Below are 13,832 nucleotides of genomic sequence, written 5' to 3'. Positions count from 1 at the left end.
TCAAAACATTTTTTTATTTTGTTTAGTTGTCTGTTCAGAATCGTGAGAAAATTTTGATCTCTGTTAAAAAAACAACAACAAAAAAACACATTTCTAAATTTATCCAGAATGAGGTATTCATCTTCACGCTTCACCGACAAAACTTATGGATAACTTTACAATCTTCCTGGGGCTTTCAGACAGCAGGCTTCGCAAGCCGCAACACATATCACTCTGATCTTAGTGAGTGCACCCATACAGCGTCCCCATAACTACAAAATATAATTTCCACACGGAACAAAAAATAAGTTCCCTCCTTTTTTCACAAAGTTTTTAACAAAAAGAAATAAACATGAAATTATTATTTATTGGCCATGAGACATTATTTATTTCAATCATATGATTTTAACCTCATATATTTATATTTAACTGTGAACCATATTGAACTGAGATATATGAGTTGCCTTTGACGGCAGCTACACAGATCATTAGTAAAGACTCCAAGATCTTAAATATGTGTATTAGATAAGAGAGACATCAAAATTGTGCAGTGTTGAGGGTACTCTAGGACCCGGATTGGGAACCACTGCTGTAGCTCAAACTGTACAGCATGGTGATAAAAACACCAAGGTCATGGATTTGATTCCCAGGGAGTTGGTTGCAGGTTTGGGGGGATTGGTTGGGGCATCAGGGGTCCCCCTCAGTTTAAACCACGTTCCGGGTTCCATATATATATATTAAGTTTTATATTAAGTTTTGAAGATGTTTTTTTTTAAGCTATAAATACAAAAATTACACACTAAATACAAAACATTACACACTAGTGTGTAAATAACACTAGTGTTATTTCACTAATACAAAAAATTGTGAAATTACACACTTTCAACTTTCAACACAATCTCATGGATCAACTCTTTTACCTTTTGGTGAATTGGTGAATAATTTGTATGAATTTATACTATCTCAATCATATTTTTTTGGTGCGATCTGCTTACGCCACAGTGGCGGTTATGTTTAGAGCTGGACCATGCTTTCTTCTAAAAATTCACATCGTACAAATTCATACGAATTTTCCTGTGAGACCAGGTTGGAGCTTTGCCTCCTTATTTCAGTCCACCAATTGAAATGTGTATATGTCAGTTCACGCTGTCTGATTTTGGCAAACAGACCTGTCACTCAGAGAAGAATGTGTGTGTGCTGACATGGCTAAAGGCCCATTATTGCTTTTCTGGCATTTTAGAAATAAGTGAAAGTGACCTGTCTAAGCGCCAGACTGTTCCGTTTAAATCACCTGCCAGTCATCTCCATGGAAACAATACCCATTCTTATGATTGGTTAGCAGTTTGGGCTTAGTTTATGTTAATGAATCTGCTTGCTTGAATGCTGTTGTTCTTGACTGCTGTAAATTAAAGGTTCTGCCTGAGGCTCTTTTGTCAAGCTGAAGTGGCTTCCCACCAGGAACAGGGTACACGTTTCCTCCAGCTCTCATGGCTTTGCTCTGGTTCACCCCCACCCTTCCCTCATTATTTAGTCATTAGAGCTGCTCCTGCAATCTTCCTGAGCTGACTGAAAATGGGTACCAACCTCGAAGCTCCTCTGGAGGAGAAAGAGAGGAAAGAGCAAACAGCAGTCAGAACTTTTTTCTTTTCTTTTTTTTTGTAACACTAGATGTTCACTGCAAAAAAAAAAAAAAAAAAAAAAAACTGCTCTTAAAACATTGTTCTGTTCCTGCTTCTTTTTTTATAACAAATGCCTGGAGACTTTCAGACATGCATATCTCCTTGTATTCATGCTCGGATTTTTCCAGAACAGCAGTTGCTCAACCTATCTTATTTTTTAGATGTTAAAGCATGGGGTGCTGGGAAGCAGGGTTGCGCAAAATTTAAGAAAGGGTTCCTTTTCAATTTGTGAGATGGAATTTAAATGGAATTGGATTCCATGGAATGACAGCAAGAGGCCAGGCTGGGGAGACGACCTGGAACATTGAGTTCCATCATGTTTTAGCACCATTATAAAGAGTTTGGGGTAAATTACAGTATTATGGGATATTAAGTGTCCTTTTATCATCCATCCATGCATTTTCCAAACCACTTGTCTTAGGGACACTGTGTCCATCTCAGCGTCACAGGCCATAGGAAGGGAAACACCCTGGGCATTCATTCTATCATGGTGAATGTTTTATTAAATATAATGGAATATATACTGTACACTATTGTTCAAAAGTTTGGGGTTGGTAAGATTTGTGAAATTATTTGATCAAAAACACAGTAAAAACAGTAATATTGTAAAATATAACAATTTAAAATAACTGTTTTCTTTTTTAAAATGCAAATTATTCCTGTGATGGCAAAGCTGAATTTTCAGCATCATTACTCCAGTCTTCAGTGTCACATGATCCTTCAGAAATCATTCTAATATGGTGCTCAAGAAACATGTATTATTGTTATAAATGATGAAAACAGCTGCTTAATATTTTTTTGTGTCTGTGAAAACTGTGATAATGATTTTGCCTTTGATGAAAAGAAAATTCAAATTGCATGATTTTTATTCTCTCTGGGTTCATTGTAAGCTATAAAACACTTTGATGAGGATTTTCTGACAGTTCCAGTAAACACTTTAGACTAAAGTTTGATTGCAAATTGAGAGTTTGATTGGGCCAAATCAAACCTCAAAGACAACAAATTTTGAGAGCACCTGAATTTGAAAGCCTTGTAATGTTCTCGATGAGTCACAGCGGCAGTCGCACTTTGAAAAGACGGTCTGGAATTTAAGCTCACATGGATCCAGCCAATGTGTTTCAGAGAATGTGTTAAGATGAAGATAACTAGACAGCCATCTCAGAAATAGCTTGTGTTACATGACTAATGTGACTGTCAATTGTTCACACATCTAATCATTGTACTTGAGCAGAGAGAGGCAGAATCATTAGTTCTGATTGTAATTGCTACAGCAAAGGTCTTTAGATTCGAGACTATTACCATTGAAACCAGATCTACTAGATTATAAATGAATTGTCTGTAGTTTTAATTTAAAGCATCATTCATTATTGATGCTTAACTTTGCTTCACATATACACTTGGTATCTGCAATTTTGTTGTCACATTAGTCAGTGTACACTGGTTTGTACTGCGTTCTGCTCATGACAGATTTGTGCACTTATGTAACCAGTCATTATTTATTTAGATTTAGATAGCACTTTGCTATTCCCTGTTTCTTTTAGTATATTGTTTATACAATTGCCCCAAAAAGCATTTGGACACTTGGATCACATTTGTATGAATATCATTATAATAATATCAGCAATCTGCAATAAATACTAAAGCTTTTCTCAGAACTAACTTCGCTCTGGCTGTGTTTGGCTATTGCTTTTAACCAAGTGGTACCAAGAGGATTTTTAGACGATCAATGATCTCTGATGTTCACCAAGGCTACATTTATTTAATCAGAAATACAGTAAAAATTTGAAATATTATTACAATTTTAAATGTTTGGTATAATGTGCAGAAACGATATAATGTGCAGATACTAACAGTGCAACTGATACTCTTTTCTCCACTTTACCGTCCTGCTTGGACAACTTCTGCCCCCTTTCATCCAGGCCAGCCCGTGCCACCCCCTCTGCCCCCTGGTTATCTGATGTTCTCCGTGAACATCGTTCTAAACTCAGGGGTGCAGAGAGGAAGTGGCGCAAATCGAAAGATCCTACTGACCTTGGTTTTTTTCAATCCCGCCTCCTCTCTTTCTTCTCTGCTAATATCTCTACTGCTAAAATGACTCACTATCACGACAAAATTAACAATTCTTCTGACTCTCGCATGCTTTTCAAAACCTTCTCCTCTCTTCTCAACCCTCCTCCTCCTCCTTCATCAACCCTAACAGCTGACGATTTTGCAAAAATTCTTTATAAATAAAACAACCACCATCAGCAGCCAATTTACCAATCCACAAACTGACACACACATCTTACTAGCTAACACACACATTCTACCCTCCTTCTCTCCGCTTTCAGAGGAGGATCAGGCCCTTCAGACTCCTTGTCCAAGCGCTTGTTCTATCCAGACTGGACTGTAATGCTCTCCTGGCTGGTCTTCCAGTTTGCTCTGTCAAACCTCTGCAACTGATCCAGAATGCTGCAGCAAGAGTGGACTTTCACGAGCCGAAGAGAGCACACGTCACTCCTCTCCTCACTAAATTGCATTGGTTGCCAGTTGCTGCTTGCATCAAATTCAAGTCACTGACGTTTGCCTACAGAACAACCACTGGCTCTGCTCCCTTTTACCTAAACTCATTACTTCAGACTTATGTGCCATCCAGAAACTTGCGCTCTGCAAGTGAACGTCATCTTGTGGTGCCATCTCAAAGAGGCACAAAATCTCTTTCTCGGACCTTTACCTTGACTGTTCCCTGCTGGTGGAATGATCTACCTAACTCAACCAGAGCGGCCGAGTCCGTAGCCATTTTCAAGAAACGGCTGAAGACGCATCTTTTTCGGCAGCACTTGATCCAGTACTAACTTTTTTTTTTTTTACATGTACTGCGTTAGATTAAACTGAGAAGGGTCATAGCACTTGCATATTGTTGTCCTATTGTTAGTTTAACTGCTTATATTGTTCTCATTTGTAAGTCGCTTTGGATAAAAGCGTCTGCTAAATGAATAAATGCAAATGTAATCTATGTAAATTTAACATTTTGTTGCTGGAACTCTGCTGCAATAGTTTAAGTAAAGGAGTTTAGTACAAATTATTTGAGGGATACGAATAAATGCAAGTAAAAATAAAGTCTTATTTCAGTTTTGAAGTGTATGTGTGCCCTTCCGTTAGTAATAAATTTATCTGTTCTCATTAAGAGTGGAAGGCTCTCGGGCCCTCTCAATGTCTTCATTAAGACAGGACTCAATACCATTGATCTCACAGTGAAGATGTGGTTGTATAGGTTTGACAATACTTTTTTGAAAACATCATCACAAATGTAGTGAAACGTCAAAAAAAATGATTTTGAGGACATTGAGTTATGCTTACTATTTGACAGTTTTATTAATGAGTGTGTGTAATTGTATCTCTCACCCTGGAACAGTGACTATATTTTTTCTTCCAAATAACCTTTTTTGAAGGTTGCTTGAAAGGGTATTTGTCACTCATTAGTGCAGTGTCTCTATGGTTTAGCCATATTTATGGTGTCTCTCTTGATTTGAACTTAATGATTTATGTCTGATTGTAATGCAGCTGCAGTGAGTTGTTCAGCACCAGAAATATTCAAATATAGAAGAATGCATTTCATGAGACCTCACAACACATTGCTTATGAAATGTGCCAAGTACATGTGCACTCACATAAAACCATCTCTTCATCCATATCTTGATGGTCTACTTTTTTCTTGTTAGATAGATAGATAGATAGATAGATAGATAGAGTAGCATGGTGATAGATAGCATGGATTCATGGATTGAGGGAATGTGTTGGAAAAACAGAGCGTTTTGCAGCCGACTGCAGATTTTACACTCATCCTATCCATTCCAGTTTCCATGGCAACTACTGAAGCTGAATTTGGAGTGAAAATAAGACCCTACAAGTCCAATAAATAAATAAAGCTAGCAAATACGGCATCACTGACAGTAACAATCATTCTTAGGGTTGTTATTTTCTGGTCCTAGTTGATGAATTAGATTACATATTCCTTGTATAAATTATTAATTAATTATGCCCTTTATGACTTTATGTGCTTGCTCTAGCACTTCTTTAATAATATATGCGACCCTGGCCTGCATATCGCAATATTAGATCAGACAGTTTAAAAGGTAAGAGAAAACAGCTGAATGTTACATTACATTCATTCAGCCCATGGTCCTTTTGGCTTCAGCATTTTAATTTGTTGCCTGGCTGTTTTGCTTATTCCGAATAAAGTGAAAACAGAAGAAACTCAATGGTGGATTAAATTCAGTTTGTGAGGCCAAACGTTTCTCTCGCCGAGGTCATATGTCATATGGGTGAACAACACAGCACAACCATTTAATGAGTCAGCAACAGACACTCGATGCTAATGAAGTCCTTGCAACTAATTAATCTAAAATCCAAATCGAAAAAGACACTAATTAGACTTAATATCGACCTTACAAACAAGTCCAGGTTCCTGACCCCTAGTAGTGGCTGTTATGTTGAAATCACAGTACCATCCAGATACTAGGGCTGTGTTTAACTCCACATTTAGACATATACTTACTAAATTCCCTAAGCACTTCCCTTTGGGGGAATCCCCGCCACCAGTTCAACTTCGTCAAGTGGGCGGGATAAGTGTATTTGGACGGATCCTTGACCCCTTAATTTTGACAGAGGGAGCGAGTCTACTCAGTATATACACTTCAGGCAGATCCATAGACCACAATGCAACACGAATGTGACGTCACAGCAGATCGCGCTTAATTTACCCTCACCTCCACACAACTCTAGTATATGATATTGGAGTTATTTTGACATTTAACCGCAAATTATTTGTAGCTGATTGTTATACAGTGCCCTCCACAATTATTGAACCCCCTGGTAAATATGATCAAAATTGGCTGTAAAAAATAAATCTGCATCGATTATCCTTGTGATCTTTAATTCAAAAAATGTGCAAAATTCTAACCTTTCATTGAAGTAAAAGAATTGAAAGTGGGGGGAAATCACATTATGAAATAAATGTTTTTCTCCAAAACATGTTGGCCACAATTATTGAAACCCCTAGAATTTTTTACGAGTAAAATATCTCTGAAGTATATTCCCATTAATATTTACCTTTTTTAGTACACCAGGGTGACTAGGAACATGAAACTGTCCAGCTATGACTTCGTGTTTCACAGGAGTTTAAATATGAGGAAACACAAAGGCCAAATCCCCTTAATCATCCATCACAATGAGTAAAACCACAGAATACAGTTCTGATGCGTAGCAAAAGATTGTTGAGCATCACAAACTAGAAAGTGGCTGTAAGACAATAGCTAAAGAATTGAAAATCCCCATTTTGACCATCAGGGCAATAATTAAGAAGTTATAACCAACTAAAGATGTTATGAATCTGCCAGGAAAAGGACGTGTGTCTATACTGTCTTAATGCACGGCGAGTATGAAAGTTTGAGTGGCCAAAGACTCTCCAAGGATCACAGATGGAGAATTGCAGAGATTAGTTGAGTCTTGGGGTCAGAAAGCCTAAAAAAAAAATTATCAAACAACCCCTACATCCCCACATGTTGTTTGGGAGGGTTTAAAAAAAAACCTCCTCGCTCCTCCAAAAACAAATTCCAGCAAATTTAATTGTCAGACACGACTGGATCTTCAAACAACACAGGGTTCTGTGGTCAGATGAGACTAAAACAGAGCTTTTTGGCAGCAAACACACTAGATGGGTTTGGTGAACACAAGGATAAAAAGTACCCCATGTGTACAATTTAATATACAACTGGATCTTTAATGTTGTGGGCATATTTTTCTGCTGGAGGTCCTGGACTTCTTGTTCAGATACATGGCATTGTGGATTCTATCAAATATCAACAGATAAAAAATCAAAACCTGACGCCTTCTGCTAGAAATCTTATAATGGGCCGTGGTTGGATCTTCCATCAGGACAACGATCCAAAACAAACATCAAAATCAAAACAAAAATTTGTTGTGGAGCACAAAATGAAGCTTCTGCCATGACCGTCTCAGTCCCCTGACCTGATGAGTGGGCTGAACTGAAGAGGAGAAGCACCAACATGGATCTGGGAATCTGAAGGATCTGGAGAGATTCTGTGTGGAGGAATGGTCTCTGATCTCTTGTCAGTTATTCTCCAAATTCATCAGGCATTATAGGAGAAGAGTCAGAGCTGTTATCTTGGCAAAAGGAGATTGCAAAAAGTATTTAATAAAAGGGTTTCAATAATTGTGGCCAACGTGTTTTGGAGAAAAACATTTATTTCATAATGTGATTTTCCCCCACTTTCAATTCTTTTACTTCAATGAAAGGTTAGAATTTTGCACATTTTTTGAATGAAAGATCACAAGGATAATCGATGCAGATTTATTTTTTACAGCCAATTTTGATCATATTTACCAGGGGGTTCAATAATTGTGGAGGGCACTGTAGTTTATTGCATTGTTATCATTTTTTGTTTGTGTCATTTTTTATATTTTCTCCAACAACCCAAGCCTACACACAGACCTATAGAATGGTGCGTAAAACTAATTCATAAGGGGGGAAAACTGTAAATAATAAATCAGCTCCATTGCAGATTCCAAGTGATCAAGGGCACTGCACTCCATTAGTGGGCACTCATGCAACTAAAAGGGTTAGTTCACCCAAAAATTAAAATTATTCCATAATTTACTCACCCTCAAGCCATCCTAGGTGTATATATGACTTTCATCTTTCAGCCAAACTCAATTGGAGTATTAAATATTTCTAATTTTTGTTAACTCTAATCACTAGCTTCGGGTAACTGCCGTACGCGAGTCTAGTTGAATGACCTCTGACCCGACATATTGACGAAATGGAAAGCGCAGAAGATAGAGTAAAACAAAACAACGGTGACGAATTAGAAGTCTAAAACAATAATTTTTAAAGAGAAACGTCAGAAAAGCTTGAGTTTGCAGCCCAGCCCTATTTGTTTGAACATCGAGATGGATATAAATATGGATATTTTTCTTACAAAAATGCATCGCTTCGCATTTAGGCATTTATTAACCCCCTGGAGCTATATGGATTACTTTTATGATAGATTGATCTGCTTTTTTGGGCTTCAAAATCTCAGCTTTCCACTTCCATTATAAAGCTTGGAAGCCAGGATATTTTTTTTAAATATAACTCCAATTGTGTTTGGCTGAAAGAAGAAAGTCATATACACCTAGAATTGCTTGAGGGTGAGTAAATTACATTTTTGGGTGATCTAACCCTTTAAGCAATGGTGTACATCCGAGTGACCGAGATGGAGGGAAGTTAGCGAGGGAAGGGCATAAAAAATGGACTTAAACACAACTATACAGGAAGTCAAGACAATCCTGAGAATAACAATCAGTAAAAAGTCATGTTTTGCTTCTCATACTATTTAAATAAACATTACAACTTTAATTGTGATCATTAAATGCATAATTTTTACTGGGAGGTAAAATGCTAATTGTTAGCGTTAAAGTTACAAAATGGCCACAAAGTTCAAAGTGTGACATGCTAAATTCCATTTTAAACTACTTTAATCAGCAGTCATATTGTATTTGTATTACTGTATTTTGTATTGTATTACTGTTACAGCATCTAAAAACACAAACGTAAAGCATTATATAAATTTCTTGATGTTGAAAAAAAATGTTGTATCTGTCCTGCAGATGGCGCTCCACTGAGTGAGCTGTCCTGGTCGTCCTCTCTGGCTGTGGTGGCTGTGTCTTTCTCTGGACTCTTTACCTTCATCTTCCTCATGCTGGCTTGCCTCTGCTGTAAACGAGGTGACATTGGCTTTAAGGTGAGACCCTCTTTCATTTCAATCTCTTTTTGAAACGATGGCTCTTACATCCCAACATGATTTACAGGGCCCAATCATTGAAATAAGCTGACTCAGTAAATGTCAGTTCCAATCAGAATATTCATAATAAAATTTCTATGTTAGACTCAGGCCAATGAAATAAGCACACAATGCAAATCTCTACAGTATCTTTCTCATGTTTTCCTGTCAATTTTGTTCAGACTTATAAAAAAATATGTAAAAAAATCATTCATGTTTATTGTTTAGTGAAAATGTAGAAAAGGACAATATATACTTAAATTCAAGATGCATTTTAATAATAATTAGCTTTCTAATTAGATTCTCCACTAAATTTATCTTGTTTAAAAAAAAAAAAAATGTTTTATTTAATTTGTTTTAATTAAAACAAACACTATTCATTAGGAAAATTATTTTTTTGCAGTGCACCAACAATGATAAAACAATAACATTCTGTATTGTACAGTAAATGTTCTGGCTTTCTCATGCTACTGTCTATGAATATGTAATGCATAATGTGCATTAATGATGTGACGGAAGACCCGGAGGCAAAGATTTATTATATTTACCAAATAAGTAAATTAATGAGCATGAAATATTGATTTGAGTTGAAATTATTATGCAAGGAGAAAGAGAGCATGGAGTGAAACATGAGCAATGAAACTAACTATAGAATCAGTTATTATCATTTAGCCGTCATTATACAAAAAATGTATTGTAGAATTCTACAACTGACCAATCACAATCAAGACACTGGTATAAATGCCACATCTATTCAGATTTAATCACGATTGTGTCATAGATCACAATCAGTCTTTTCAGCAGTGAATTAACACAAAACATCTCTCTCTGGTGCGACTTCCTGGCCTTTTGCCGTCCTGCATTTATGAATGAAATGGTGAAGTCTGAAAAGCATCATTCATGAATCAGTTCTGAGCCTGTTTCAGATCTGTAGGAATGCTTTGATCAGCTACTTGAAAAGTGGCACAGCGCATGCACACATGCATTCAGTTCAGCTGCATGTCCTCTTGCCCTATTGAAGTCCAAGAGTTTCAGAGAAAAGCCATTTCTGCAGAGCAAACCACTTAGTCCTGTCTCATAAGGTTAAAGGAGCCGAGGCAAAGAGAGCGCAGGGACACAATCACTTCCCTGTAGACGTGTTTTTGTAGTGAGCGGAGGCCTTCAAATGGCATACGGCCATAGATCTCTGTGCATTTTTCAGCAGCAACTTTAAAGTGGGTCAAGGCACAGGAGAAATGAGACTCGTGTAAGTATGTGACAGAGAAGAGGATAGCTCTTTCATGCTTCTAAACACATGGTCTCCAGCAAAGGCCAAATATTTGTAATTACAATCCCTCAGTGGAACTGCATCTCAGCACTTCAACACCATCTCTCTCTCTCTGTCTATTACCTAACACAATTCCTGTCTCTACTTAAAGGGCTTCCATTCTTATACACATGTTGGAAGTCTGACAGGCCTGAAGGTAATTGATTCATTCCCCTTTAGCATTCTCGAGGCTTCACACGCACGCTTACACAATATGTGAGCACTGCAAATAAATGTGTTTGTTAGGTAGAGGTGAGACTGTAATACAGTGCTTACATAAAGTGCAAGTGTGTTTTTATGCTAATATGTTGGGAGCTGTATATGCAGGGTCAATAATGAAAACTCATCAAGTGTTGGTGAATAAATTGGAGTTATTCATCTGATATCTTGTAACTTCAACATGTACTGCAACATTATATGCTTAAAAAGGAATTTGATGAATGATCTTAATTGATGTAACAGAATTCAATGCATTACGACCCTGTGTATAAACCTGCAGATTCAAGTTATCACTGATGTCAATTTGTACCTACATTTTATTTGGTTTTGTATATTGTATTTTCTATTCTAGGGTTTGTGTTGAATTCAATCGTTTTGATTCTGTTATAAAAGCCTGAAATTAGGTGTATTTGTGCACAATGCACCTACGCTACCGTTAAAAAGTTTAGAGTCTGTACGTTTTTGAAAGAAGTAGAAACAGGAATATTAAATTCTTAATATTTTAGTGGAAACTGTGATACCGTGAATTTTCTTTCCCCAGGATTCTTTGATGTAAAAACAACAGCATTTATTTGAGATAGAAATCATCTGTAACATCATAGATGTCTTTACTGTCCCTTTTGATCAATTTAATATGTCCTTGCTGTATAATTTTTTTAATAAAAATTACTGACCTCAAACATTCGAACGGGGATGTACTCAGCTTAAAAAGACAGTGTGGTTAAAACAGTAAGCAGATATGCAATATCTAAACCTTTGCAAATGGATGCACATGCATACAGTAACATGTTTAGAATATTTCCCTTGTTTTAATATCTGTGTTTGTTGATAAATGCAGGCATACATGTGAGCATGCTCATTGTGCAAGGGCCTGTCATGCACATGTGAGAAAGAATGAGCGTGAGGAAGGAAGGATGAAGAAAAAGGAGTGATGTCATGAGCACAGAATGTGAAAGCCTTTCCCTGTTAGAATTTTTTTTTCTTTTTTTTCTTTTCAGCCTCACATTTTTGTGGAAGCGTCTCCACTACTATTAATCTCTGGTCGTCCACACACTCTCAGGGGAAGAACACAGGAACTGCCCCTCCCTGCATTCTCTCTCTCTCTCTCTCTCTCTCTCTCAAGTAGAGGATCTATTTGCTCTTTATTTGTATGTTTTCTGGAGAGTTATCATGATGTATTCTCGAGACCTGGACTCTTCGGTTGCGCAGCAGCATGGGCTGGTTCCTAATGCTCTGTCCGGTGAGGGATCCATCTGGGGTCATGTGGACACCTCACAGGTGCTCTGTGAAGAGCCCAGCATTGCAGGTTCACAGGGTGGAAGGGAAGAGTTAAAGATTCAGCACTACCTGTTAGATCTAACACGTGCATTAAGGGCAGGTAAGATGGGAAATTGATTAAATCTCTGCACTTTTAGAAGAGAGCTTTCAAAGGTTATTTTAATTACAATAGTGGTGTTTATGCTATAGTATATTTAAAAAATAAATGCTGTTTAATTATAAAATTAAAAGTGTAGCTTATAGTTGATAAGGTTGAGTGATCTGCAGCCAAAAATCTGAAAATGTTTTATGTACAGTCCCATTATAGATATTATTATGCATTGCTCAGTGATGTTGGTGCACATAGAATGTGCAGACCGGGGCTAGTTGTCACACGGGGAAGTTGCCACACGGTGCCACTTTGTGTCAAATGTCCAATTACATAAATGCTGGTTTGCCCTTCAAGTGGTTTTGAATGTTGGTTTCAAATATCTAGTTAAAAGGATCTCGAATCATTTCTTAATTTTCCTTTAGAAAAAAAAAAAATCGATATCATCATTTTTTTAATATAAAAAATCAGTTATTTTGGATTTTAATTGCTGCAAGTTATCACGTTTAGGAATATGTGGTAATTTTATACTTTTTTGAAATAACAATTACTTTTGACTAACAGAAAAGGTTACCTTTCACATTTCTGCCATTTCTGCAGCTAGTTATGTTTCATAATTGTTGGACTGTTTAAATGTCGCTTGAAAGCCTTTAATTGACTGTTTAATGACAGGTTCTCGTTGACAAAATATTTTGTATAATTTTTTTGTTTTGTTTTTGCATGTTTTTACTGAGATGTTTATGAGCCATTTCCATAAAAATATTCACTCAGAGATGATTGCCGAATGCATTGTTTTTGGATGGATGTGTTGGCTTGTATTGAAAAATCCCTAAATACTTAGAATGGACATGTACTTGCTTAAATAAGATGCTTCTTCTACAGAGCGTATAACAGTGCAGAGAAGATGTTTCTGATTATTAGCCTGATGTGATAAAAAATGCAGTGCGATTCAGCTGGCAGGAATGTTTATCCTGTGACTTGAGCTTAGCAATGTGGTTTTAGGCGACACATTAGTGCAGGCCTTTCGAATCACAGCGTGCCTTATTGGGAATCTCAGCACTGTCTGTATCAAGACAGTGTTCAGTAGCGCTGCCTAGTGCTGGGCAGATCAGGAGCCGGGTCATATGGCAGCCGTGTGGGGCGTGTGAAGATGTGGATGATGGGGCCCATTGGGGAACTTGAATGTTTGTGTGTATATGTCTGTTAGCTTGTACTTTTAAGTGTGTGCGACCCCCGCCCCTAGGTCACTGTTTTCCATTTCTTCAGCCCTATATCTCTGCACTCGCGTTCACAGAAAATTTGCTTGCATCTGGAGGAGCATTTCCGATTTCTAGATCCTGCCAAGTTTTTTTCTTGTCTTTTCTTAGCACTGTCTCATCTCTCTTTGTAGTTTCACCACATCCATAAAGAGATGAAAAACACATTGGAACACAACGTACAAGTTTGAAGCTCTTCAGATT

The 13,832-nt window shown here is 37.2% G+C and overlaps 1 protein-coding gene across 2 annotated transcripts in view; it reads left to right on the top strand.

The window, feature by feature from the left end:
• The window catches only part of aatkb (apoptosis-associated tyrosine kinase b), a 52,966-nt gene that overhangs the window by 18,937 nt on the left and 20,197 nt on the right, over nucleotides 1-13,832 (top strand). Inside the window, exon 2 of one of the 2 annotated variants that reach the window (XM_082151607.1) lies at nucleotides 9,309-9,442. In XM_082151607.1, the coding sequence (XP_082007733.1) occupies nucleotides 9,309-9,442 (134 nt within the window). Of the gene's footprint in view, nucleotides 1-9,308; nucleotides 9,443-12,049; nucleotides 12,385-13,832 lie in introns of those variants that run through there. The other variant, XM_082151608.1, reaches the window with a different exon arrangement.

This window comes from Leuciscus leuciscus, assembly GCF_965113295.1.
Source record: "Leuciscus leuciscus genome assembly, chromosome: 21".
Classification (NCBI taxonomy): Eukaryota; Metazoa; Chordata; class Actinopteri; order Cypriniformes; family Leuciscidae; genus Leuciscus; species Leuciscus leuciscus.
This window is presented reverse-complemented; position numbering and strand designations above follow the sequence as displayed.